Source organism: Lipophrys pholis (genome assembly GCF_963383615.2).
Source record: "Lipophrys pholis genome assembly, chromosome: 6".
Classification (NCBI taxonomy): Eukaryota; Metazoa; Chordata; class Actinopteri; order Blenniiformes; family Blenniidae; genus Lipophrys; species Lipophrys pholis.
In genome coordinates, this window is record NC_137629.1 from 24168827 (window position 1) to 24196330 (window position 27504).

At 44.3% G+C, this 27504-nt stretch overlaps 3 protein-coding genes across 6 annotated transcripts in view; 1 reads left to right on the plus strand and 2 right to left on the minus strand.

The window, feature by feature from the left end:
* col23a1b (collagen type XXIII alpha 1 chain b) overlaps positions 1 to 17608 on the minus strand; it is a 116598-nt gene extending 98990 nt beyond the window's left edge. Inside the window, exons 1-2 of the mRNA XM_080465864.1 lie at positions 16943 to 17608; positions 16346 to 16415 (exon numbers count right to left, since the gene is read on the minus strand). Of these exons, the coding sequence (XP_080321990.1) occupies positions 16346 to 16415; positions 16943 to 17236 (364 nt within the window). The 5' untranslated portion in view covers positions 17237 to 17608. The remainder of the gene's footprint in view (positions 1 to 16345; positions 16416 to 16942) is intronic.
* Positions 17609 to 18220: 612 nt separating this feature from the next.
* Positions 18221 to 25082, minus strand: LOC308111102 (dual specificity protein kinase CLK4-like). Of its 4 annotated transcripts, none has more exons than XM_080465847.1 (13): positions 24834 to 25082; positions 23592 to 23752; positions 21915 to 22149; positions 21219 to 21315; positions 20856 to 20922; positions 20622 to 20738; positions 20371 to 20537; positions 20182 to 20276; positions 19966 to 20095; positions 19804 to 19886; positions 19637 to 19716; positions 19456 to 19546; positions 18221 to 18797 (listed from the first exon to the last, which is right to left on the minus strand). In XM_080465847.1, exons 2-13 carry the CDS (start codon positions 23741 to 23743, stop codon positions 18606 to 18608), a joined length of 1506 nt encoding a protein of 501 aa, XP_080321973.1. In that variant the 5' UTR covers positions 23744 to 23752; positions 24834 to 25082; the 3' UTR covers positions 18221 to 18605. The 4 variants fall into 4 exon arrangements, with proteins under 4 accessions (XP_080321973.1, XP_080321972.1, XP_080321975.1 ...); XM_080465846.1 differs by having other exon boundaries at positions 23583 to 23752; positions 24834 to 24970; XM_080465849.1 differs by lacking the exon at positions 21219 to 21315 and having other exon boundaries at positions 24834 to 24969.
* Positions 25083 to 25847: 765 nt separating this feature from the next.
* tmem126a (transmembrane protein 126A) lies at positions 25848 to 27459 on the plus strand. Its single transcript, XM_080465863.1, has one exon. It carries the CDS (start codon positions 25956 to 25958, stop codon positions 26571 to 26573), a length of 618 nt encoding a protein of 205 aa, XP_080321989.1. The 5' UTR covers positions 25848 to 25955; the 3' UTR covers positions 26574 to 27459.
* The last annotated feature ends 45 nt before the right edge of the window (positions 27460 to 27504 follow it).

A 27504-nucleotide genomic window follows, 5' to 3' on the forward strand; every position in this document is an offset into this window, starting at 1 on the left:
AAACACATTATAAGTATTGGAAGTTGATGTCATGTACTGTTTAAAGCCAAGATTCCAATGACTTTGGGACACGGAGGTGCGATGAGTTAAACAAGACCTTGGTGTGCTTTGCAGCAGTGTGTTAATATTTACAATAAAAATACATAATACAGCAGAATCTGTTTTTTTATAACATTGTATCCCATTGCTGTTGAGAGGTTTTACTCAAAACCACAAATGTAAACTTTCTGGTGGCACTAAATGAAGTCAGCGGATGTCTGTAGAAAATTTCATGGCAATCCTTCCAACACAAAAAAAAGTCTGTCTGATCCACACTAACAGGGCTATAAAATGAGGAATTACCAGTGATGGTCCCACTAAAGCGCTTCGACCACAAAATTTATGACTTGACTTTACACTTCTTTGATAATATCAGTACACATAAAGAAGGTCCCTCTCTGCTGCAGACATTCAGAGGAATATCGTAAACGTCTCCTGCTCTTCCTCAATGGACGAGGCACTGTTGTTCATTATGACAGCCAGATGAAGACTCTGTTCGCCAAAGCGTATGGTAGTGATGCTTTTCTGCCGCTGTGCAAGTGTGTGAATGCGCTTCCAGGGGCAAAGGTAGCATCATACTTTGCACACATGGGCTGCACCTGCAGAAAACACCTAATTGGAGACAGGAGCATCGGTCCACCTTAAATAGGCACACATGGCTGTTTATGTCAGTGCGTGAAAGAAATGTGAACGAAAACAGGATTTTTGCTCTCTGAAGACTGTTTTTATTCACTTTGAAGAGGAATCCTTTTTAGCATGTCCGCCCCCCGTTCCTTCAGTGTTACCACAATCCCACACCACATAGAACAAATGTGACACTCCAGTACAAGAGACTAAAGAGCTCAATACCACACGTACAATCACAACCAGCAGGAGAGAAGGACACGCCGTTGGTCTCCAATGTAAGGTTGGGGGACATTTTTCAACGCTTGATTTCAATCATACATGATACCCTAACTATGGGAATAGCACAATTGTTTAGGGTGAACAGGAAAAAAAAAAAAAAAAGCAATAAATGAGGAGTGGAATGAAGAGAGAGCAGACAGACAACAATAGTCTTGTTCTGTGGCCCTATGGGGAGAAGAAGAAAATTGGGATCAGGAGGGGATACCACTGATGTTTGCTGGTTCTTTTCTTTGCCTCCTGTGGTTGTTGGTTAATGTCAGCTCAGTGTTTGTGTGCCTGTGCGCTGGACACTGGGGGCAGCGAGCCGAGTGCCTTCAGGGGTTTGTTGGACTGGATCCAGAAAGGATGAGTGTGTTTCTCCATCGCATACGCTTACGGTTACATGGTTTTGCATGTGTCCTGGCATGTAAGCCGGGACGTTGTGTACATAGTCATATACCTGTTTATACTGGCCCCTGTATTGAAACTTATTTGTTTGCGCTCTGTAACCAGGTTAGATGTTCTCCTCAGGCTCTTTTTTGTTTTGTGTAATATGGTTCCAAAAACAGTTCGACTAACTCAACACAGCTTCTTGTCCAATTTCAACATCAGCCACAGCTGAGCAGTGTATCGGCCAGGGGCCAGACATTTGTCTGACGGGCAAGGACGAGAGCAGTGTGTGTGTTTGTGTGTGTGTGTGTGCGTGTCTTTATTTTCCTCTACTAGTGGGGACCTACACTTGATTGCACACTGACCCCATCCGTGGGCACAAAAATCAAAAGTTCTCTTATGGCAATAAATATATTTTTTAGGTGAAAACATATTTACAGTCAGGCTATTGGTAGATCAATGTTGGTGAAAAGATGAGGGGTTATGCAACTAGTAGTTCTGGCTATGGCGTAAATAGTAAATCTGCAAATCAATATAAGTTCCACAAAAGGCATAAAGACGTGTGTGTGTGTGTGTGTGTGTGTGTGTGTGTGTGTGTGTGTGTGTGTGTGTGTGTGTGTGTGTGTGTGTGTGTGTGTGTGTGTGTGTGTGTGTGTGTGTGTGTGTGTGTGTGTGTGTGTGTGTGTCTAAGTGAATGATGAGTGACACTAGGCAGACCTGTAAACAGTCCAGCTGAGTGACAGACAAACGGACAACTTCAATAGCATAAAAGCCAAGTCATCCGATCCTTCTTTTTTTTTTTTTTTGTATGAGGCCATTTGACCCCCTCAAGCATGCAGATCAAACCTGTTGTGAAACTTTCAACATCCCACCTCAACCCCCCCTCCAATTCTGCTGCTTACCCAGTTACTCTCTGCCCCGCATTAAGACCACTCGCCCTCTTTCCTCCTCAGTCATACTGTATAAAGGGCGGTGCAGAGTCTAGTTTTACATCCTCAAGCCATAATGAATAATGTCAAACGTCCACCAGTAATGTACATTTGTTTACATTTCAATTTGAATACTGCTAAAGTGCCACTTTGCATTCTTGCAGCACATTGTAAGACGTGGGTTAATATATGATTAGTCTCACGACGATGTTCACTCCGCATGAGTCTTTAAGTCAAAAGCACACCTACTTAAAGATATGTTTCTCTATGATGTTTATTTTCACACAATATTACTTTGCTGATGGGACAGTTTGAATACAATACCAAATACTCTGTTACATGATGAGATGTAGTCAAGAATTTATTTCCATTGACTTAATTATTTAATTAAACATCCAAAGACCCTTTATAGATCTGACCTGGACATTTTAAAGCCAGTGGGCTACATCTGTTGTCCCTGACCAACGTGGGTTACAATTATGAAAAATACAAGAATCCAATGAAAACGTATTTATAGGGCAAAGCAACGGCCTTGCATTTATTTTGATGGAGGGTGCTTTTTCTTTTTTTTTCAGTGTAGGCAGTTTTTGCTTGTGACTGTACCATTACGGTCTTCACAGCGTTGGCAGGCAAAGCTGACATTTGTTACTCCTTAAAATAGTCCGCCTGCATGCAGGAAAGACAAAACTGTAAAAAGTTGAGCTGAAATTTGTACCTTTAAGAATTTATTCACTGAGGGCAGAGGTGAAGTGATTGAAGTGTTTTATAAATAAATGCGTGTGTTCACAGACATTCATATATCACCACTGTGTTTGTGGACTCTTTCACCTCATTACACTTCTGGCTTCTGGTAGTCGTTTGTTCCCACAGGGAACAGGAGAAGAGTTTGTGTTTGGGCAGGACGGTGGGGTTTAAGGGATGGAGGTGGGCAGAGGGGAGGCTGCACTTCCTGTTGGACGCACTAAATAGGACTTGTTAGGGTTTGAAGCTTACAGCAGGAGAGCTTATGGGCCTCCACTGTTGCAAAAAGGTCAAGGGGGTTGTGAGGTTAATGGGCAAGGATTATTACTGGACACTAGAAACTGGATAAACGGCACCAGTGATGCCTGAGCATCACACTGAACCTGAGCCCGAGTTCACTTAATTTCAGTTGTAAGATCCCTTAAGTCTGGGCTGTAATAATATGAGATAGGATCTTAGTTGTGCAGTGTGTGCTCTGCCTCAACACTGTCAGCAGCACAGATATTTACAGACATGGCTCTGGTTAAAATGACAGGAGGGACCAATGCATGGCCAAAATAGAATTGAGCTGGCAACAACAGCTGTCTTTGTGTCACCATCCACACCGAGCTAAATATACACGACAATCATTCCAAGACAACACAGACTGACAGAGTTTCCTATTTCTAACCCGCGTCTCACTTTCCACCCCCTTATCGCCCGCACACTTTTATTTTCATGTGACATATAAAGTCGTTTAGCAGCAGAACAAAGAAACTCGGCTGCTTCTGGCTCCTGATGAACGACGTGAACTGTAATGACTTCACTTGGCGATATGAAATCAGGTCTATAAAGATAACAAGCACAGCTGCTTTGCTCTGTTTTTGCTTTGTCTTCATCCCGTCCAACATGGAGACACATGCACACACACACACACACACACACACACACACACACACACACACACACACACACACACACACACACACACACACACACACACACACACACACACACACACACACACACACACACACACACACACACACACACACACACACACACACACACACACACACACACACACACACACACATGTAAATTCAATGAAAAACCTTACATGCCCCAGCGGAGAGGCCTTCCTTTGAAATGTTAGGTCTACTGTCATGTCTAGAACATGGCCCAGGGGAAAACATGAAAGGCGATCAGTCAGTTTAGAGAAGCCAATATTAATGAAGGTAGTCAAAGTGCAGGGGAGAAACAGAGGAAAGACACAGCATTACTTGCTAAAGGGTGACCCCACTTTACTGAGGTCCTGCTACGACGAGGGGGGGGGGGGGGTCAGTAAAGTGAAGAACAGAAGGGGAGACGCCACACAGAAGGAGAAAAACGATCTACAGCAACCCCAGACACGAGGATGTTGTTTGAAAAATAAAGATAATGGATGGTCCGACGGGCTGAGAGTCGGGAGCGAGAGGACGAGCTCAAGTGGGAGTGGAGATGTAAGGGGAATAAAATCGGGGGACACAGTGAGAAGGAGGGCAGCGGAGGGCTGGAAGGAATGTGAGAGAGGCAGAGAAAGGGGTCAACGCAGGAAGGCTTCCAGCTGCGCCGCCTCCATTCAGATCTTATCTGGGCTGTTTGCTTGGGGTACACACAGGACTTCCACACCCTTTTATCCCCACCGGTCTCCAGCAGTCACCCCATCTGCCCACTTTTAGCTCACATACAAAAAAACCACACTGTGCCTTGTTTCCCCACTACTTTGTCCACGAGTACAATCAAACAGCCACGCAGGCCCATGCAGAGCGTTCAAGCCTGCGCCGAGCAAAATCCTGGACAGGAAAGATAAACATCTGGGCACTTACGCTCCATTTACCACTGTCTGTCCTCCTGATTGAGGAGAAAACAGAGACTGATAGAGTGACAAAGGAGAGTTTAAAAGTTCAGGCAAGATTAGGCCAAATAAGATCAGTTGAGCAAATTAATTGGTGGGCCAGACAGACAATTTCTCACATCTGTCTGATCTAATTAGAGCTTCTGTGTCCACACGCCAGGAGAGATGTTTCTCAGACTTTTGCCTGTTAAAAAAGCTCAATGGCATGTTCTGTTTGCTGAATGTGCCAGATACAACAGAGGTCCCAGGGTAAACAATAGTTCATGAAATGAAAAGTTTTCTTTTTTGAGTATTTTCCGCAAATAACAGTAGTTAGGCTCTTCAGAGATAGTAGCAGGCAGCTAAAATCCTTGTGCACATCTGCCAGATCAAACCCTGTCCAAAATCATTCTTCTGTTTGTTGCACAAGCGTCTGATAAAGGAGACATGTTTGGCTGTGATTTAATCCAGAAGTATCCTGCCGCTAAACAGAATGGATAAAGGAGAAGTTTACAGGCACATGGTCGTCACTCATCAGTGGGATATCACATCGACATCAAAGCTGTTGCAGACGCCGAATGTGGTTTAGAAACCGAAAACACTGCGAGATTCATCATTTCAGGGCCGTTTTCCTGCAGTCGGTCAGTTTGCAGCGGCGAGGCTGGAATGACTCAGTGTTGTGTAGAAAAGCTCACATGGCATGAAACACAAGCACGCTTCAAATCCTACCTCCCATCTTGACACCCCGTGACACACACAATTGGGCGTATTAATTTGATCGGGGGTACTTTTCTCCTGCCTGAGTTAATAATTGTGCTTCTTACATGATAACATTGTGCATTGAGCCAATTCTTCCAACTGAGTCAACTTTAGAGAGGTTTGTGGACTGGTGGTTTGGCTCTGACTCTCTACAACATGTTTTATGATAAGCAGCTTGATTTGGGTCAGGTCTCCTTATTGGCGCATAGTCTCTAATAAACAGATTCCCTATTTAAGGGCCAATTTGGGCTGTTATTGCTGCGTATACATACTTTTTTTGTTCAATCTTTGGTTTCACCCATATGTCTTGTTGTTTGTAATGTGAAAAAAAAAAGTGAGGCTTGATGCAGAGCAGGCAGCATTTCCTGCCAAATGGTATTTGCAGGATACCACGTTCGTATATTGAGACGAGTCGGAGGAAAATATAAAGTGACGAGAGACACTGAAATTAATTGTGATTTTAGATTTGACCTACAGACGTCACATGGAGTTTTAAATTTGTCATTCATCTGTGTAACATTGCAGGTTCTCCGTCCCTCCCTCCACCCTCCCTCTCTCTCTCTACTCACTCCACTCATCCCAGTCTTTGTTCCAAATCACACAATCAGAACCACATGGACGTGAGAAAACTCTCCAAGTAAATAAACAAACCCCGCAAAAAAAAAAAAGACCTGCTCGGTTCCAAATGTGCATCCCACAGTGCCTTGATTTAACAAGTATTAACAGCAAGTAAAGCAGCAACACCGCTATTAAAATGCGTGAGTGCATTCGGGTGAATGTTTGAATGACTTCAAGTTTACTTTTTGCTTACGTCTGTCAGTGTTGTGGCACATGAAACATAACACTGTCAGTACGCTTGTACCTCACACACACACACACAAAGAAATAGTCACAAAATGAAGTGAGCATTAGATCTAATGCTTCAACGCCTTCAGGATACAATCCATCTGTGTGTGTGTGTGTGTGTGTGTGTGTGTGTGTGTGTGTGTGTGTGTGTGTGTGTGTGTGTGTGTGTGTGTGTGTGTGTGTGTGTGTGTGTGTGTGTGTAGCAGAGCTGGGTTTGTGTGTTGACTCTCCAGGAAGACCAGATGTGGAGGGAAAGGTCGCGGAAAGAAATGAGGGGAAACAAAATTTGAATGCAGGGAGACACAAAATGAGAGAATGAGAGGAAAGAGATGGTAAACCTGATAGATTCTCCACATGTTCAATCCAGATATCTCGCGTGTAACCCAACCTGGCTGGACATCTGCGATAGACTCTCCTGGCTCCCAAAATGCACTCAGGACTCATTTTCCTATGAGTCGGGTGGAACAGCAAATATGCAGATAAGGAGTCCCGACAGAGGCGGGCAATGGAGATGGGCTGTTGGATGGTATGCAGAAATGGAGGAACACACACGGTCATGCATGAGAATTACAACACACACATGCACGAGGTGAGCCAACATGCAGGCCCACACATAGGTTGTACATACACGCATGCAAACACAAGAATGTAGGCACACACCAACATTTGCTCAACATGTAAAAAACAGATGGAACGCTGATAAAAAAAAAAAGTTTCAACATGTGCAGTATATTTCACTATAGTTAGTCTCTCCGTATTCCTCCTCCCCCACCCGCTCCATCTGTGCCTCCATATGGCCCGGGCAGTGTCGGCAGCGACAGCCCTCCTGACAGAAAACCAAGTGGTTCAATTTAATGGTGGCAAGTCAGGATGTGTGTGAGTGTCCACCACCACGATGCACCAATTAGCACTCGCTCAACACAAATTATCACGGCGAGGCCGCGGACCTGCTGGCACAAAAGGAGAAACATGCAAAGGTGGAGTGGCAGACATTGCCGGGGTGTTCATGCGTTGCCAAGCGGCGGTCCAGTCTACTTCGACGGGGTAATGTTGAAGGGCATTGTTACGGTTCTGCTCAGGAATAAAACTGGAAAACGGCTAAACTGGGTCAACAACCCAGGCCGTTTCACACACAGTCAACTTGATGGTTTAATTGGAGACACTGTGGTTCCAAGTCAAGCCGTGGATGCGTTCCATCTGGTTGTAAACATGAGTGCAGAACAACCTCATACGTCTTGGTTGGTTAACTTTTACCACCTAAAGTTTCTTTCTTTCTTTTTTTTTTTTTCATGGTGTCCATTTAGGCATTTATAGGAATTCCACAGTGATGTTTTTTGTTTGTTTAAATCTTAGAATTAATACATTTTCCATAAGTCATCTACATTTCTATTTCAGTAAATTACAGCCGGATAAAATAGAATTGAATAAATTACAGAAAAAAACGGGTCTGTTGCAGACACACCTGTGGGACTACCGACGCACCCTGTGAAAAGCCCACCTGCATATCTTCATTGTATGTTTACAGTATGCGCGATAACCATCACCCTTCCTCCACACTCACTCCTGGCTGAACTTTGGGTTAATGTATACAATCAGCAAACAGACTGACCCAAACTGCATGTGCTGCAGACTCACACCATCCAGACCCCAGACCCTGCCCTGCATATACACCCCTGGAAATATAAATACAGACAAGAATGGGGAGAGAGAGAGAGAGAGAGAGAGAGAGAGAGAGAGAGAGAGAGAGAGAGAGAGAGAGAGAGAGAGAAAGCTGCATGAAGAGAGAACACAAGAAAAAAAAAGAAAAGTAAATTAAATAGTAAAGGGACGAAAAAGAAAGATGCCATTAAAGAGGTCAAATTGAGAGAGAAAGCAGGCCTGAGATGTAAATATGCCCCTCCCTCAAAGCGGTGGTGTTAAGTTGTTGATAGGTATCCTGCACTACGCTCTAGCATGGCCTTGCCTCCCTGCTAGGACAGAATAACACGCACCAGTGATGCTGAGGGCTTGTTCAAAGGTTTCAGGCTCAGTTTTATGAGCTTGGCTCTCATTAAAGAGGTGCTGGGAGAGTGGCGAGCCTGTCCAGGAGCTTTTACAATAAGCAGGGGCACGTTCAGGCACAACAATCCCATCTGGATCACCTATGCTCTGCTTCACACTTCCAGCAGCCCCCATGGCTCCCAGTCAGGGAGAGGGGGACATACCCAGGTTGTTGCCCCTGCGTCTGGGGCTGATGGAAGGATAAACAATAACCTCTGCACCAACTCTGCCTCCCTGTTTGTCTGGGTTCGGCTCCAGAGATGCAATCTGTCCAATAAATCCAGGTGTGTTTGCGTGCAGCTGGATTCGGCCTCGCTACATTCCTGACGGATTAACTGACCCATAAAACACCGACACTGGAAACTTGTTTCTCTGAATCTCTATCCGTTGTGGACATCTTAACAGATGACGGGATTACAAGGAAAGCCTCTTTAAATGCCTCGCAGGTCTGGTGCAGCGCCGAAGTGATAACGTTATTTTACTCCTCAAAAGACATACATTCACAATATTTAGCTCCCAGATCCTCGCTGCTCCGTCAAATCAGATGCATTATTAAAGAGATTCAGTCACACAGAGCGGCACAGAGAGGGGTTGTTAGACCTCGCGGTGCCGTCAGCAGCAAGAGGCCACATGGTGGTGTTAAAGAGTTTCTCTGCCCCCACCGTTAAAAGGCTATTCTCCTCATCACCTGCCACTTGTGGTAATTAAACAAAACATCATGATAGTTTCCACATTTGGCGCTGCTCTGCCCTCTTTTACAGCTCCTCCTTCTCAAGGCAGTGTCGGCTCATCCTGCAAATACGACGACCGAGAGAAAATCTTCTTGAAATACTGTGATGCTGACTGACTGGGTGACATATTTAAGACAAAACATCTATTATAGTGTTATCTCTATATCCTTTGTAAAGGGCAAGATATTTGCCTCCAGCCACCCGACCATAAGAGGAATAAAGAGGTATAGAGGATGGGGCTTTGAATATACAAATGAATACTAGGTAGAAGACACAACTGCAACAAATACAACCTTTCAAGCGCCGTACTCTGATTTAATAGCTCCAGGATCACTGTGGATAATTCTGCGGGGACGCGCTTAAAGTAATGCAAGACTGAAGATTTGTGTCCCGATGGTTTGACTCACCACTTGATGCTTTTGATGCACACCGAGCTGCTGAAAAATATTGGCATTTTCAATTCATGTGCAGCCGCGAAGCATCAGGAAAGCAGTAAATCAGATGATCTTGTTAAATCAAGTGTAAGCTCGATGCCATGTGACTTTAAATTGATAAACTTCTGATTTCAGAACAGTTTAGGAGCTGTTGGAATCGTTATTGTTAAAAAATGAATAAAAATTCTAATGGTTAAAATATTCCTTCCCAATAGTTATTGGATTCATTAATGATATAAACCCCAACCCGGACTGTGACTTTGGCCCTCGTCAGCTTGGATGGATTCCAAATGACCCTGTGTTGGTAAAGCGCTAAAGAGTGAACGCATCCAATGTGCGATATCGCTCAAAATGTGGACGTGCTTCAGATTTATGTCCACCAGTGGACATAAATAAAACACCCTCATCCCCTCTCGGTTTATGTTGCAGAAGGAAATAACCCTCGTGTTTTGGTTCACGCCATCAGAGATATGCTGCACGTGAGAAAACTTTGCCTGAGTACTTCCTCTGCTCTCCGCCTGACCTGAGACGAGACAATGATATAAATATAAACATGCTGTTTCCCAATAGCTGGCTCCTTCTCCCACTGTTTCTGCTGCGAGCCAAAAGGTGATGACCTACAATCTCATGCTAAAACATAAACACATGGATCCTTTAGAATAAGTCCCGATACGCTTCACATGAATTCCTGCTTTTAATGGCCGCAGCCAAATTGTGACAACTAAGACGATATTAAGTCAACTGGTTATTGCATCCAGCTTTATTTTATGATTGAGAAAGCTCCTTGTGGCTGAACGTGTCCCTCACGTCTTGGGGCGTCGGTGCCCACCCCCTCTGCTCCTCTGCTCACTCCTCAAGTCCTTGAGGATTTCCCCGTCTTGGCGAATGGCCGGCCTGCGTCCAGCTATTTATTTTTCAACAGGAAGAATGTTGGCTGTGTTGTTAAACACTGTGGTTTTACAAAGCTAACTTTATTAAAAAAAAGGTGATGAGAGACAGGGAGGGGAGGAGTCTGCACATGCATGTGTGTGGGGGGGGGGGGGGGGGGGGGGGGGGGGGGGTTATTAGCTATATTAGCAGTAAGCATGAAGGTGAGTGGAAACTGGACATGCTGGAGTGACATGCTGAAAGCTCGGCCTCATCAATTAGTCTTATCTGGGAATAATTAAAAAATTTGGGGAGTTTCAGACTGAAGTGACTACAGAGTTTAATCATTCCACGACAGTAACGATAAACTCAGGCCAGCTCTGGGGACCCTGTGTTTTGTTTTTCAAGATGGCTGCCCTTATTATCAACGGTTAACATCGAGTGTTTAATTGTTGTTTTAACAGCATGTACAAGTCATTTTACTATTTTAACAACTCATACATACGTACATGCAGCAGCGTTGCCCATGCATTTCAACTTGTGTGGTTCCTCTTAGTGATAAGGGGCAATAAGACGTCACTGGAAATCGGTATGAATCCTTGTGAGAAGCAATGTTTCGCTTCAGACTTCAAAAGACATTAATGTGTGTTCTGTATTCACCACAGACCAGGTACTGGACTGTATTGCTCAATCCAACCTGTGAATCCAAATCTACAACCTTTTCTCTCATTCCGCCTGTGACTTCAACAGTAATTCCAAACTAAATATTTCCTCCATCCGTCTACAAATAAACTGAGCACAGTCCAACCCTTCCAAGATCAGCTTACCAGGAGTTACCAAGAACAGTCACTCGTATTTATGACTCTCTGGCGGGACGGGAGAACTGCAGACACGTCAGTTGAACGATGAGCGTGAGCTGGGGATGCAAAGCTCACACGGCTCACACTGCAGGTTCGACCGTGAGGAAGGGGCGTAGCGGGATACTGGGATACCTCCATCCTGACAAGGTATCACCGTGTTTGTTGAACCGTTACACATCTACTATTTGAGAACCAATTGCCCATGTTTACATTTACATCTACAGCGGTTTTATGTAACAGATGTATAAATTATGAGACGTACATACTGTCAAGTGCAGTAGCTGACAAAACTCAGTTCTGCAACTAAATGTGGGCTCAACTAGAAGTTGGATTTGTCTGGTTCTGACTCATATCTTCATTCAGAAGAGACGGTTTCATACCACAGAAAACATCTGACGGACCAACACTGGAAAACCTCAAAGCACGAACATGCGTGCACAGACACTTGACTCCGTACAGCAGCGGGACAGAAATCATTTCGAATTTTCCAAAAGTGTATATTTTACTCGCCACTCTTTCCCCTCCAGCATAAAGAAATAAAACACCTGGATTTTTCTGCCACAGGATAACCGCCTCATAACGGACTTCATTCAACCGTGAATTTAAAGTAATGCAGTCAGGCAGCGGCAGCGGCACTAAAACATGTGCCTGCAGACATCAAAACAAACGTGTGCACACAAAACACACACACACACACACACAAAACACAGACGCACGCACACACACATTGTTTAAAAGGGGCAGGAGCTCACACGTGCACATACGCAGCAAGTTATGTGCTGAGGTCCGGCCTTTTAATGTAGCTGCAGCCCATAGTGGAACAAATCTTAAACAAGACGGCTTATGAAAACAAATTTCCTGAGTTTATTGCTTTAAAATGGCCGTTAATGGATCTTATATGCCGTATGTATTGTTCCTGTGGCGATAGATGGTATAGGTAGCTACAAGCTTCCTGTCAGATTTATTATACCTTTAAAAACAAAATGCAGCCCTGGGGGTACTTTGGCCCCATTGTGGGTCTCCATCTTCCAAAAGCCGGCTGGCTTTGCCGCTCCTCATCTCCTCCAGGTGGGAGAGCAGGATGCTGGGCAGCGACAGCACGCAGCCTCCCCTCTGCCTCCGAGGTGAGTCGCTGATCCCCAGGCAAGCTGGGAGCACACGTGGGCTTTTTCCAGGTTTCACATGAGGGGGAATAAAATATCTGTCGGATTATAAGACGAGAAGAAATACTTAAATCTATTTTTTCTGTATTCTGTAGTGTTGCCGGCATGTCGATTTTCCAAATGCGTGAAGGAATCCAGCTGTCCAGCATGCTTTCTTAATTAAACGACACATAAAACACATCAATATAGGAGGCCTGCGTATCAATGAGCTCTTATCTGATGGAAATTGATCCGACTACACAGACAGAGGTCTGACCTCTTAAATACAGCAGCACCACGGGTTGGGGTTGATTACACGGTCTTAACATGATCAAAACCAACAGGCTACAATGCCCATGAAGACACCATACTATGTTTTTCCAATTAATAAACTGAAAACATGTTAATCATAAATAATTGAAGCACAAAAGGAGTTGTTCGCACTCTCAATTCAAGGGGCGATGAAGTCCAGTTGGAAGCTTTTTGTGTGAAGGTGGCATGATCTTTCTTCCAAAACTATGCATCTGAAGTTATCCGACTCATAAATTCTTGCAGGCGTGAGTGTGAATGTCTGCCTTTCTGCGTTTGACCTGCAATGGAGTATCGGCCTGCAGGGTTTCCCCTGGATTCACAGCTCGGATCAGGAACACGGTACACATAGTGGACGGATGATTGAAGAAGACTTGTTATGCTCTTCCCAGTTTTCATCTCGATGTATTCTACACTGCTGTTTAATGCACAATAATACAGTGGAAGGCCCCGTCGCCTCATAGCAAGTGTACTCAGTGTAGAATTGACATGTTTTTCCAGTGCTTGCACTACTTTTCTCTACTTACTTTATACCCACAATACTTGTTTTTAAAATAGAATTTATCAAGAGAAATTGTCGAAGTGTGAATGTGTGCATGAGATATAGATTTGGACTGGGCGTCCTAACTTGTGAAAGGCTCAATCGCCTAATGACCGAAATATTTAGGTTGTCTTTATTTTTTGAAACAAAAACTCTGATTTGCCAGTTCGCAGGCAGCCTACTGACCTGCTTGTGATTTGACACCAGCCTCATTGTGCTTTGGCAAATTGATGTCCAGTTTTCTCTTCAAAAGTGTTACTTCATCATGCAGCCAGAGATACTCGTTCATCAAGTTCAATGTGAACATCCAATATTGTTGCACTACACATGTGACAGAAAATACAGAAAACTGCGTCTGTATGTGGGAAACAGTGCAGCTGCAAACCTCCAAAGATCATGTCATGTCATGCTTTCAAAGTTCAAAAGGTCACGCCACCGAAGACCACAAAAATCCTCGGTTCCCCCAAAAAAACAAACATTACCACTACTGCTTTGAACACCCGGTCCCGCAGCGACTGCTGACTCTGATATTAATGGGTGTTTCTGGCTGGCAGTTACTTCTCGCCCCCTGCCAAAGTGTGGGCAGACTTTGTGCCCCTCAGCCAGTGTGAGACCCATTAAACAGCCTTTAAATGCAAATTGTAAAGATGACAATACACTCTCCCCTGCATGGGACACATGCCGCCGCCACATGAATCCAATTAGCCGAGGCACCGCAGAGGTGTTGTGCTCATGTGTAAGTAATGAACGCCGGCGAACATGAATGTCCCGCGTGCGAGAGCATATGTTGTGTGCGGCCGTATGTTGAGGGAACAGACTGGCGTTAATTGCAAACACTTGTAAGCTTGTAAGCAGAGTTGGACCCGGTGACAGTTTGTCCAGAACTTAACGACAGTCCAAGCGATAACGTGGGGCATAAAAGTGTCACAATGCTGCATCCACTGGCGGGACGAGAGAGGAAACTCGCAGTGACATGCCTGAAAATATTTGAATCCACCTCAAAGAAGCAGAAGTATCACTCTGGCATACTCAACATGATGGTTTTCAGTGCTGCTGCGCAGGTGCTGCCCCCTCTTGGGCCCCTGTACAAATGCATGTTGAAAGGCGAGCGCTCTGATGCAGAGGGCACGGCTTTAATGGCACACATGCCACCGCTGCTGTGTGGTGAGGTGTCTCTCACACACATACAGGCAGAAATACCCTGGCCTGTGATCCTGATGGTAAGAGATTCAAGTTACAGGTGGTGAGTAGTTGGTGGTAAAGGGAGGGGGGATTGGGGGGTGGGGGGTGGGGGGGGTCTCTTCTTACAGTGTCGTGTTGAGAGAGAGATGCCTCTGTCGGCCCCTCAAAGGCCCTGGGACCAAAACTCACACAAGCATCACACACGCAGCCACTTGCAAACTGTAAACTGGCAAAATGCAGGTGAACTGCAAAAAAAAAAAAAAGAAAGAAAGAAAAAAACATGCATACGGACGCATTCACAGCAGTGACATGCACAGCTTTACGTACCCACATGCAAACCCCTGGGAGTTGAATAAGAGAAAGTTTATTGACTGGAAAGTCTCCCTTTAGAAATAAACACATTTTTTTGTAGAAATGTTAACAAGTCTGTATTGAGCAATCTAATTGCCGAGAAATGAGAAAACAGTCCTCGGGCATTCACTTGAATCAAACCCGCAATAAACATCAACAAAAAAAGCCTTTTGTTTCCCTCAAATTGCCACACACCACATCTAGAGACAAGGAACTGCAAAGAAGGACTTTAAATAGACTTTCTGAACGGTTGTGAAAGGACTGCATGTCAGCGCCAAAACCACTCGATTATACAGCAGTTCGGTGAAATTGACAGGAAAATTGGATGCAATATTTGACACGGAAATGTCATCTGATGAGGCGATTACACGAAAATTCAGCAGAAAAGTGCACTGCATTTGAATTCTGATCAGCTTGGAATCAGTTATCCATCATTTCTAATATGCCGACTCATGAAAGTGGGTCTGCATCCAAAAAGCAAACCAAGTAAGTTCACAGGCTCAACGGCCATTTTTTCGTTTTTTCTTCTCGCAGAGCAGCGAACAACCCCAGCGCAGCAGACCTCAGACTGGAAAACAGAATGTGTTGAAAGTGGGCCAGAAATTCCACTTGTGAACACTTTCACCTGTTCTTGTTGTGAGAGGCTCCTCACACCCAGACTCCGAGATGAAAGAGACAAAGAGCCGCGCAAAGAAAATTCCCTCAGGTCTGCAGATAAGCGTCGTAGGGATTAAAACGTCCGCGTAAAGTTTTCATTACACTAATATAGGGAAAGACATGAGTCCAAGAAGAAAATGACGGCCAGATTCCACTTCAAACTGCAAATTGTTTTTCGTTTCTTTTCTTTTTTTGTTGTTACTGAAACAGGAATGTCATGAATGCAAGCTTCAGTACAACACGACCTGGTGTGGCAGGCGCAGGGGGGGTATCTAGAAACAACTTATAGGTGGGCTGTAACAGCTCTTTTTAACCGTTAAATACACAGCTGATCTGCAGTTCAGTCCAAAAGAAGCTCATGCCCTACCAGAACACATGAATACTGATTTTTCTTTCATTCGACAAGCTTAATATGGGAATCCGTGTGTAACATGATGTGCATCACACAATGTTCTCCATCCCAGGAGCTCTTGCGACGCCTGTAACCAACACCACGAGCCAAACGTGGCCAGCCTTGGCACACGGCTGCTCCATCTATAAAAGTGAGCATCCCCCTCTGACACGGGGCTGCAGGCTGGACGTCCCAAACCCCGCTGACCTGCTGAGGGCTGAGCCCTGCTGTCTCAGTACAGAGACCTTCCACACAAAGAAGGAACAAGGTCACACAAGCAGACGCCGACAGTTGTTTGTGGGCTGCCTGAAGCACGAGAGACCGACTGACACAGATCGCCTTTTGATGACCGGTGTTTGTTTCAGAGGACGGCAGTGAGGCTACAAAGAACGGTACCTGGAGGACAGGAGCACTCTTGGCCAACATCCCGGGCTGTCCGTAATCTCGGCATCAGACCCACCACTTTCTGCAAACACACAAAAAACAGATTGCAGCGACAGGTTAACATTGATGTGTGGGTTATTACTGCAACAGCAGAGTTTATAGGGACTCAGTTTTTATGTTGCTTGTTGGATGTTTCTCTAAAACCAACATCATCAAATCATTGTTTCTACCATAGACAGTAGGAGATGCTGCTCTATTTGAGGAGAGTTCGCTCAAGTTGTGTGCCTGTGAATAGATTACAGGTTGGTATTCATCATCAGTGGTCATGTCACCCCATAAAGACCTATAACCACAGACTAATTGGCCAGCTGCATGTTAGTAGGATCCCTGAGGTCTTGCATTTAAAAGGAATTTATCAGGGAATAATTAGCGTACGGCTGCCAAAAAAAAAGTGCCCTGTTTGTGTATCTGCAAAATCTCTCTGCACATGTTCCTTATTATTACGCACGGTTTACGCACATGGAAGCGGTGGCTCCGCGCAATGATCGCAGGCACAAAACATGCATTCATCAACAACTGTCCATAATATCCAGAACAGGAGACGTGTACCTCTTCCACGAACTTTGCGATGGGGGTTCTCAGATCTGAAGGTAGGGTCCCATCCTCGTTCAGTCCGGACTTGTGTGGAGGCTGGAAGATGGACGCCCTGTCAATCTCCATCTGCAGTCGGTTCTCCAGCTGGTAGGTCTTGAAGCTCATGAGAAGACACACGGTGATGGAGCTCAGAGACATCAGCAGGCACAGGGCGATGGAAAAACCTGGCATCCACCGCTGGACCACCGACTGCGGGGCGCACTGACACGCCGTCTTGCTCTCAGCGATGGAGTCGCTGTCTTTATCCATTTTGGTTTTTTTTGAGTCAAACTCCTCGTGATGAAGGAAAAATAACCAGAATCTGGTGACGAACGAAGTATAACCAGGCTCCCTTTGAATACCGCGACAACAAACCAGTCTGACGGCTCGACACGCACTGAATTAGAGTTGGAGGCTGAAGGCGGCGCGCGCCGGGTTCACAAGGAGCGCAGATGGGAGTAATCTGGACCCCAACCGGAGAGAGAGAGAGAAAGAGAGAGAGAGAGAGAGGGGAGAGAGAGAGAGAGTGAGAGGGGAGAGAGAGACGCCTCCTGACGTGCAGGTCTGTGGTTTCCCGTTAGAGAGTATCCTACACGCACGTGAAAGCGCAACTACCGACGCGTCCAATTGTTTTGTCCTCCTAAAAAGTTGCACGCTCAACTGGTTGAGACGCACCCGCTCTGCGGACCACGTGGGAGGCTGCAGGCTGACAGCTGAGTGACACTGATCACTGATCAGCTCCGTCCAATCAGGGATAGAAAAGCTCTTTCGTGTACGATGGAGGGGAAATAGTCAATTCGATGAATAAAATTAAATAAATAGCTCATCCGGCTGTAAGAAGCCATTCTGCACTTTAAAAACAAACAAACAAAAAACTTCAAAAAGGGTTAAGCAGGTTAAAACTGCACTTGAGAAGTATGAAGAGCATAATGCTATAAACATATTTAAGCAAATATTCCCTTCTTATACACGAAGCGGGAATAATTATACAAGTGGATCAACTCAAGTTTAAATATTTTCTCCTCAGTGTTTCACACTTTTTGTATTTTCTCTGTAAAGAACTCAACTTTATTCCTTTAATCAGCCTGATCTCCATTTCACAAGCGGGTTTTAAATGAAGCTTTAGTAAATGTGAAGTGTTGATGGCCACGGAACTGTCACTTCAGACCACTTCAGTCCTGACAGGCTATTTACTGCCACCGTGTGGTTCAACCGAGCTACTGCACCTACTTTGACCAATCACTGGAACGCATGTGTTACTGTCATGTTTATTGAAAATACAGAATACCAAATTTTACATAACCAGCAAATAGAGATGTGAACAAAACTATGTACAAATTGTTTTACAATCTTCAATTACTGGTGAGACAGAATTAAGAGTTGCTACAACAACCATCACCAGAAACAAACATCACCAAAAAAGAAACTTTTTGAAAAAAAAAAAATTCAATCATTTTGAATGAGAGCAAATAAATACAACATGACATTGAGGAATTTATTACAGGAAAACACGCTATGCTTGGAAACATGTTGAGTGAGACTGAGAATCACAGCGGAGCGGGGCAGTGGACTGATGCAGTCAGTAAAGTCAACCTCTCTCAGAGAGTCGGGCGTCGTAACAAAGGTCACGTTCAGGAGTTCAGTCTTTCTTGCTGCTGCTGCTGCGGCTCCTTTTGCTGCTGCTGCTGCTGCTGCTCTTGTGGTAGGAGGAGAAGAAGGGGTGTCGCAGGGCCTGCTCCAGACTGAGACGCTTGGCCGGGTCGTACTCCATCATCTTCTCTATCAGGTCGAACAGCTGCAGGTGGTCTTCACTCTTGCATGCCATGTAATGCTGATGGAAGAAGCAAAACAGTCACTTTGATTTAACGTCACATATGTGAACTATTATAACTTACAAAGTCCATGTAGAGACAGACTGCACTGAGAAGTATTGGGATAAAGTCAAACTTCAATTGTCGAGACTTCTGATGCTGATTTAACAGATGATTTTTCAAATTAAAGAAACTTTTTTTTGCCCTGGAAAGTCCACATAGAAATGCTTTCCATCAACTCCTTGTTGGATGTGACAAACTGTAGCCTGTTAAACTTTGACAGGCGAGGACAAAGATGTAGGACGACTAACTTTCTAGGAAATGAGTATCCTTACCTCTGTTCCCTCTAAACCATAATCTGTAGCTTCATGTCTGTTATTGCTGCACTCTAAACTACAAAGCAAATTAATCCTGCAGCTTAAAAAGTCAGAATCATTTCCTGAATCTTCACGTGGCTTTAAAATGGCAGGAATGCAGATCAAGGGTTGAAGGAATGATTTTTTTTTTATTTCTAATAAACTTTCCTCAAATAACAAGTTCTGCTGAGAGGGCGTCAGATGTTCATGAGGTCAGTAATGACAGAGGTTTGTAAATATTGGAACGTGCATGCCACATGTGGCAGTCTTTAGAGTTCCGTGCTGGGAAGTCTCTCCTCACTGCCTCGACACGTCGACTCACCTTCAGGGGTTTACAGTGCTTCCTCACGTATCTCCCAGAGGAGCTGTGCATGTCCCAGTCCAGCTTGTAACGGTGAACGTACCGCCGCTTCCTGTACAACACAAATGAAGCGTCAGACTGGGCTCTCGCTGCAGGAACCAGCCGTCATTCCAGGTGTGCTGGAACAGTCATGAGCTCTTACTTGGTTTTCTCCAGGAGGTTTCTGGGGATCGGGCCAAGGACTCTCTCCATCATAGCAAGATGCTCTTTACTGTCGTGTGTCTGGTTGCGAGAACAAAACATGATAACTCATCAAACAAAGTAACAACTAGACTATTGAGACAAACTGTGCTCTCTGCTGCCCCCTACCTGGAACAGAGTAGATCCGAGGTAGTACTCGATGAGGATGCAGCCGACGCTCCAGACGTCACAGGATTGGTCCCAGCCCAAATCTGAAAGACACGTCCGCCAGTCATCTCTATTCTTAACCCGTCTGAGAGGCTCGGGAGCAGCAAATCAAACAGCACTCACCTAAAATGACTTCAGGGGCGCGGTAATGACGAGTCGACACCACAGAGGTATGGTGCTCGTGGTCGTACGTGGCGTTACCAAAGTCAACGATTTTCACATCTGGGTTCTTTAGTTTTCTTTCATCTCGTTTCTAAAGGCAAAAATAAACAAAAACAAACTATGAGGATCACACGGCTGAAAGAAAAGATTAAAACTTCAGTTATTCAGTACACTTACCATATCACGGTTGTATTCCATATCGTATTCTGAATTTATGAACAGAATGTTCTCAGGCTTCAAATCGGTGTGGGTCAGCTTATTCTTGTGCAAAACTGAAGGAAAACAATTCATACATTTTAAACCTGTGAGCAGTTTTTTCCCCTCAAAAACACCCAATATTCTTTAAAAAGGCTTTGTCATACTCACACTGCACGGCTCGAATGATCTGATGTGCCATGTGCCTGATGTGTTCGACTGGAAACGGCTGGAAGTTGTTTTCCTTGAGGAAATCGTAGGTGCTGAGGCCAAGCAGCTCAAAAGCAATGCAAACGTGACCGTGGTAGTCAAACCAGTCCAGCATGTGTACGCACGCGCTTTAATAGAAAGAACAGCAAAGTGCTTGTTAGAACACGGATACGACCATAGAAACGCTCCTCGTGTCGTTATCGGTTACTTACTATCGCTTGTCAGAGTCGAGAGACTTCAACTGTTCAAGAACTTTTACTTCAGACACAGCTGCCTCACGGTAGCGGTCTATGTTTTTTATGATCTTCAGAGCTACTCGAGCCCCGTCACTGGAAAAAAAAAGAAAAAAAAAGTGTTTGAGAAGAAAGTCAACAAATTAGAATTAAAAAAACCCAAAACAGATTCCCCATCTTAAAGCGTGAGTGCATTTGATTATTTATACTTACTTGGAGTGATCAATGCATTCAACGACCTTCCCAAAGGCACCCTCTCCTAGTGTGCACACAATCTCATCTACAGGAAATAGACAGTTCAAGTTAGACGTCAAGCACTGACAAGTGAAGCACTGCCCTTTTGCTGATTCACTGCCTGTTACATTTCTCATTTTAGCAAAACAAATTTAAAACAGGCTTCTGTTTATAAATCAAAACTTAATGTTACACTGACAGAGCTATAATCTAACCAAAACATTTACGTCTACAAGCCCAAATAGCTCAAAAAAATGAATGTTTGGAAATAAAAACCAGACAAGAGAGTGAAGAGAGACAAAGTGTGAACAACAGTAGAAAAAAAAGGTATATATTCTGTACATCTGGCTCTCAGCATGTCTCCACTGTGATAGATGAGATGACCCTCGCCATCATCCTCAACACTCCTGGATCTTTTCCTGCGGTGATGGCTCCTCCTCTGCACCGGACCCGCCGCAATCCGCCATCACATCAATAACCCATCAGCCAGCACCAGGCCACCACAACGCGACATCGTCATTCATTCAACCGGGCCAAGGGGGGGAGGTGTAGGGGTGGATAGATTCAGCCCGTTCAGTAACACCACCAGGCGAATGGACGGAAGGACGGAGCAGCAAATTCAAATTCAGCCCCATCAGAGAAATAGGCCGGCAGCCACCACATAGTGTGTGTTACAGAAGAAAAACATGGCAACAAGATTTTCAGATGAGAGACTTTCTCAGAGTAGTACAGAAAAAAAACTGAACGTGATTGAATAGCATTTTTTCTACATGGGGTTTACTCCCTCTATGCATGTCAATTTTCTACTTGGGAAAACACTACCCAAACAGATCTCAGCTCAATTACTGGGTCCCCTTACAGTCTGTGCCACCCCAGCCCACTACATGTCATTACTTGAAATAATGTTTAACAGTGAGGAGTACGTCTCAGATACAAAAAGACAAAGATATGGGTGTTAAGCTTTGGCTAAATAACAACCCCTTTTGATTTGGTGATATAGACAAAGGGGAGGGGAAGAAGAAAAGGATGTTCTCGTACCGAGGGCGACCCGTGTCGGGAGTGGCTGCGTCTGTGCCTTTTGTCCCTTTGCCTGCTTCGCCGGCTGCGCGCACTGCGACCAGACGACTTGCTGTAGTGGTGCCAGTCGAGAGCTTCGCCTCGGCAGAGGTCTTCACGACTGTTCTCATCACAAACCATGTCAAATCTGTGGTCGCAGATGTAGGCTTCGTGAAAATCCAGTCTCTGGTTCTGACTACGGGTCTCCAGGTAATGCCTGCAGTTAAACAAAAACGACACACAGTTAAACCGAAAACACAACAGGGCAGTCAGGTAAGATGTGGCCCAGTTTCTTCACTGTTGTCAGGCTTTAAAATGAGGAGTGGCTGCGATGGTGCGAATGGTCCGCCTTTTACCTGACACCCTATCCCCGAGCCTTTTATGTAACATTTGTAATTAGCAACATACTGATTTACCTGACACCAAACACCTGGCCATGTGGTCAATAGCGGTTGAGAAGGTAATTTAGAAATTACGACCGTACACATACAACTTTTATGAGTATAAAAACATCAGATACCAACGAAAAGCCGTCAATGTCTAGATTTTTTTCATAATTTAAACACCACCCTTCACGGTAAATAAAGTATTTTCTTCCTGGAGATGTCGTATGCATGACTGGGCGTCACATTGGCAGAGCTGAGTGGAAGATATTGAAAGTTGCAGAAAATCTTCATCACAACCTGATGGTGCGAAATACAATCTGAGATTCTACACTTGTAAATTTGGAGTCACGCCTTAACCCATTCGTGGCCAAAACAAGAAATCCAAGAAAACGACAGATTCCTTTTACATCTGAAGTTGTTATATACGCCTTACTACTAAATACCTAGAATTTTGACATAACCGTCACAAAATCTGCTCACGTTGACTCTTAGGCATCTAAAAAAGACCAAGAAAGCCAGAAGGCCTTGGCACCCTGCTGGTATCAGTTGTCATCCAGGGACAAATCTGCCTCTCTACAGGATTAAAATTAGAGCAGATCTGCAAACACTGAATCGAAACCTCATGGGCCATCATGCATTCCATAACAACAGAAAGCTAGAACTGCACAACACTGAAGAAATCTTGTGGTGAAAAAGTGTTAAAAACAAAGTTAAATACACACACGGAGGACTATTTTTGTGTTCTGCAATCTAAATCGCAAAGTACGAAATGGACTATAAACAACAACAACCTGTCTAAGAAAAAGAATTGAATATATACACGTGAGCTGTGAAGGGCTGTGTAGCCACTTTGTAGAAAAATAAAATAAATAAATAAATAAAATAAATAATAATTGCTCATCAAGACACCAACAACTTGTTGAAATATCTTGTCTGCACTCAGTCTAAAACTGATTATCACATCAAAAAGGCATGCCAGTAGTTTATACTTCAAATTTTGGCCCTATCTAATTTTATCCTTCTAAAATTCAGACTGATGGATTTTTCCATACACTCACCAGCCACATGGCAATCTGATGTGACTTGCTACAGCAGCCCTGCAAAATTAATCTGCTTTTTAAACAAACATTTAACTATACTAAATGTTCTTTTTTTTTTTTTTTTAACAGTTGTAAGGTCTTGTGCAGCTGGCCCGCTGACAAAAACGGGAGGGGCAAAATATGCTTGTACCTCAAAATGCCGAGCTTTTCACTCAGATATTTACCCTTCATACGTTTTATGATGACGCTCAGTTCTTCTGGATCCATTTTCTCTCTCACTGCTGTGCGAGTCTCGTTTCCTCCTCTTGGGGAATGCCATTCTCTCTTCCCAGGTGTACTCATCCAGCCACACGTCAGGGGAACGCATTCGCTTCAAGTGACGCATCTGCAAAACCTAGAAAAAAAATAAAAATGGTGAGGTACTAATACAATAGTTAACAAAAGTGCAATAAAAAACTGAGAAGTCCTGCAAGCTTTAAAAAAAACCCAATAAAAAAACGTGTATCCTCATATTTAAAAAATCTTGTCGCACTGCATTTACCATGAACTAATCTCACTAATCCCGGCTCTCAGTGAGTTTGCATACAAACAACTCTTCTGGGTCAACCAGTGATTTACAGAGTATTCTGGTTGTGTACAGCGCCCATGAGTTACTACAGGAAGCACACACGGATATAAAACAGAATACTGTGGCATGTACATTCCTCGACAAGTTTTGAGCGGTTTCTGCTCGTAAAGATTAAAACCTGCCGACATAAAACCTCGTTTACAAGTGCACACATTGACCTGTGTGTGGTAATGACTATCGTGCTCAATGTCAACAAACAAGACCAACCGCAAGGAAGCTTTAAAAACCAGGTACGCAAAATCACCGGAAATAAACACTTTGTATAGAATCATCATAATACGTTATCATATATACATTCTTACATAATGCAACATTGCACCGTTTTAAATGGAATTACTTTAAAAAACAAGATTTTAAATTACTTATTTACGTTGTGTTTTTTTTGCAGAAAACAACGGTGGGCTGTTGAGACACTTTAACATGTCCTAATTTCATATGATTAGCAAAACCGAGTAGGTCGTTTTCACTTCAGGCCTGCGGAAACTTATGATCAACACATGGACTCAGCGGGCGTGAAGGCCGCAAACACACCCGACAGGGCTGCATCCATCGACGAAAAAAACAACAGCCGAACACATTACACACAGAACAAAGGCAGTTTGGGATTTGATTAGATGGTTGGAAGACAATACCACCGTGCCGATGAGGTACAAAAGGCGCTATTCTATGGAAAAAAAATAACGTTGTAGGGACGAAGCCAACAGCGGAACAAACGGCTGCCATGTTGGCGAGTCGTCGAACATCACAGAAGCTAAGTGGCTAATGTTAGCAAAAAGCAGAGAGGCAAAATAACTGCAGAAAAAGCAAATAAGCAGCTTATAAGCTTCACTGTGAGAACTGCTCTTACCTTCAAATAACACCTGTGATGGTCAAAAGTGGAAGTTTACTGGTTATGATCAAAACACTCGGAAACCGAGTCGGACTTGTCGTGTACAAAGATGGCGACGTCTGGAATCTTCTTTATGCAAGAGTCTCTATGCTATGGCGACGCACCGCCCACTCAACACTGGAATTTTCAACCTGAGCTCAGACTGTCAGGTACAGAGGGCGGTAGCTCCTTGCGTGTTTATTTTCTTTCAAATAAATTTGTGAATATGCACGTTCGAAGGTTGGACGGAAGGTGTAACCGTCACAATCAGCCAACCAAATCCAGTTGGTCTTCCATATGATGCTATTGTATTATTAGTGTTGTTAAGTGAGTGGTACATTCTCAATAAATTCTATAAAGAGAGTCCAGGTCTGAATGAATAAGTATTTTTGTTTGCTTCGGCTATATCTTAATTTCTCCGGCACACTAAATTCTTATGGTATGTTTCCAGTCTATCAAGCCCTGGTATAATGGTTTGAAAGGTGTTTAAATACTTAGATTATTACAATGGATGAGTACTGTAATATGTGAAATGAGGTGAAGCCATTTCCTATATTGCTTTATCCTTTTTTGTTTCTTTGTTTTGCAAACAAATAAAAAGAAATACAAGGGAGAGGTATAAATAGTCAAAAGGGCATTGCTATTAAATCAGAAGAGAAAGAGACATATCTTTGTATTTTTTTTGGGGGGGGTGGGGGGGGTGCTTGACATCTTTTTGAGAGATGAAAGATAACATTAAAAAAAAATTTTTTTTTAATGAGTTGAAGCTGGGTTTCTACACTTTACCCTATTCACGGTCACCGGGCTGGAGCCAATGGACAGAATACACCCGAGACTGGTTGCATGTCCTTCACAGGGCAAACACACTGAGAAATCAACAACCACACACACTCATACTTATACTGTGTGTTTGTTTTTAAAGTTTGGAAGAGGGGGCGGGGCTCTGCCTGTCAGGTTGTACCCAGGGCAGAATAGAACCCTACTTTCACTATGAACCCTGGGTAAAACATGTCTGCGCCCTGCGTCCTTGCTCCTGGGCAGCTTCTTGTCATTTTAGGAGTAATTTAAACGAGTTGTGGCTTTGAACCGACTTTAATAAGCATGTCGGAAAACACAGCGAAGGCGAGTCTCTCCGGAGAGGCGCTGAACCGGGTGGTGATCAGCGAAATGCTGCTGAAGAACTTCGAGCGGCTGCCTGACATTGATCAGAAGCTCTTCTTCTACGGACCGCTGTATCTCGGGGGAAACGCCGCCCTGGCGGGCCTGGTCTCCAACAGTTTATACCGCAGAGCTCTGAACGTCAGCCAGGCGCGCTTCGCCTCCGGCCTGCCGATGGCGGTGCTGCCGTTCCTCACCACGTACGCCCTGTACAACACGGCGGTGTCCCAGCCGCTGCTGTCCGGCGACCTCAACTGTCCCACCTGCTGCCTGCTGCGAGGCGCGCTGGTCGGGACGTTCGGAGGCTGGGTGTACCCCATCCTCATGGCCTTGCCCCTCAACGCCGGCCTGGCGTCCAGATACTCCACAGCGCCGCTGCCGGAGAAAGGCGCGCTGCTGCGCTTCTCTGTGGACCTGTCCAGACCCGTCCTGAGGAAGATGAAGTTCGTCCTGCCGCTGCAGGTCCTCTTTGGCACCTACCTGTCCTCCAAGCACCTGGACATCTACAGCAAATTGGTTCAGATCACATTTGGCCAAAAGGAAGAGGAACTATCAGACTGAACAGAAATACACCTTTAATATTTACGCTGAACATGAATCAATTTATTTCCACAGAAATAAAATGTGTAAGCTTCTTTTGCAAAAATTGTGTGTTGGCATGGCAACATTATTATCATGATTATTCAACAATTTTCATTCGCTTTGTGTCAGTGTCCGACATCATTTGGTCACAATGTCTTGTTATCTCACTGCAATGTGGTAAATTTGACGTTGAGAAAATGAGATTTTGAGACGACCACACGGTGGCGTTGTGGGTTCAACCTCGGCCCAGCCTTTCTGTGGCAGTGTGTGACTGAGTTTGTCCTGTGATGGACCGGTGGCCTGCCTCTGCAGAAGATGCACACATGAGGCCACAGCCTTTGTCCAGGTCTGAGCAACCACAGAGGATTGTGTTCGTTCGTTATCTCTCTCTCTCTCTCTCTCTCTCTCTCTCTCTCTCTCTCTCTCTCTCTCTCTCTCTCTCTCTCTCTCTCTCTCTCTCTCTCTCTCTCTCTCTCTCTCTCTCTCTCTCTCTCTCTCTCTCTCTCTCTCTCTCTCTCTCTCTCTGCTGCAAGAACAGAATGAAGTATTTCTTTAATCTGATGTTTTGGAGGTTTGCACTTGAGTTTCTCTAGTAGTGTGACATATACCGGCCAGAACTAACATTGCTTTTGTTCCTACCACCTTGCGGGGGGAAAAAAAGCCCTACAGTATAAAAGAAAATTAACAAAGTACGTATGATTTTTGTGAAAATTCACGAGGACGTGTCAAATGTTTTCACGTGAAAACCTGCAAAGGCCACATCAACAGAAGCCATTCAATATAAAGGGGAGTGGAATTATTACCTGTAACCTCCAAACAATCAGCTGAATTACAGCCAAACAGGGAATTATCTGAAGCTACACAATGAATTAAAAAGATTAAAAAATAAAAAGAATTGAGTCATTTTGTA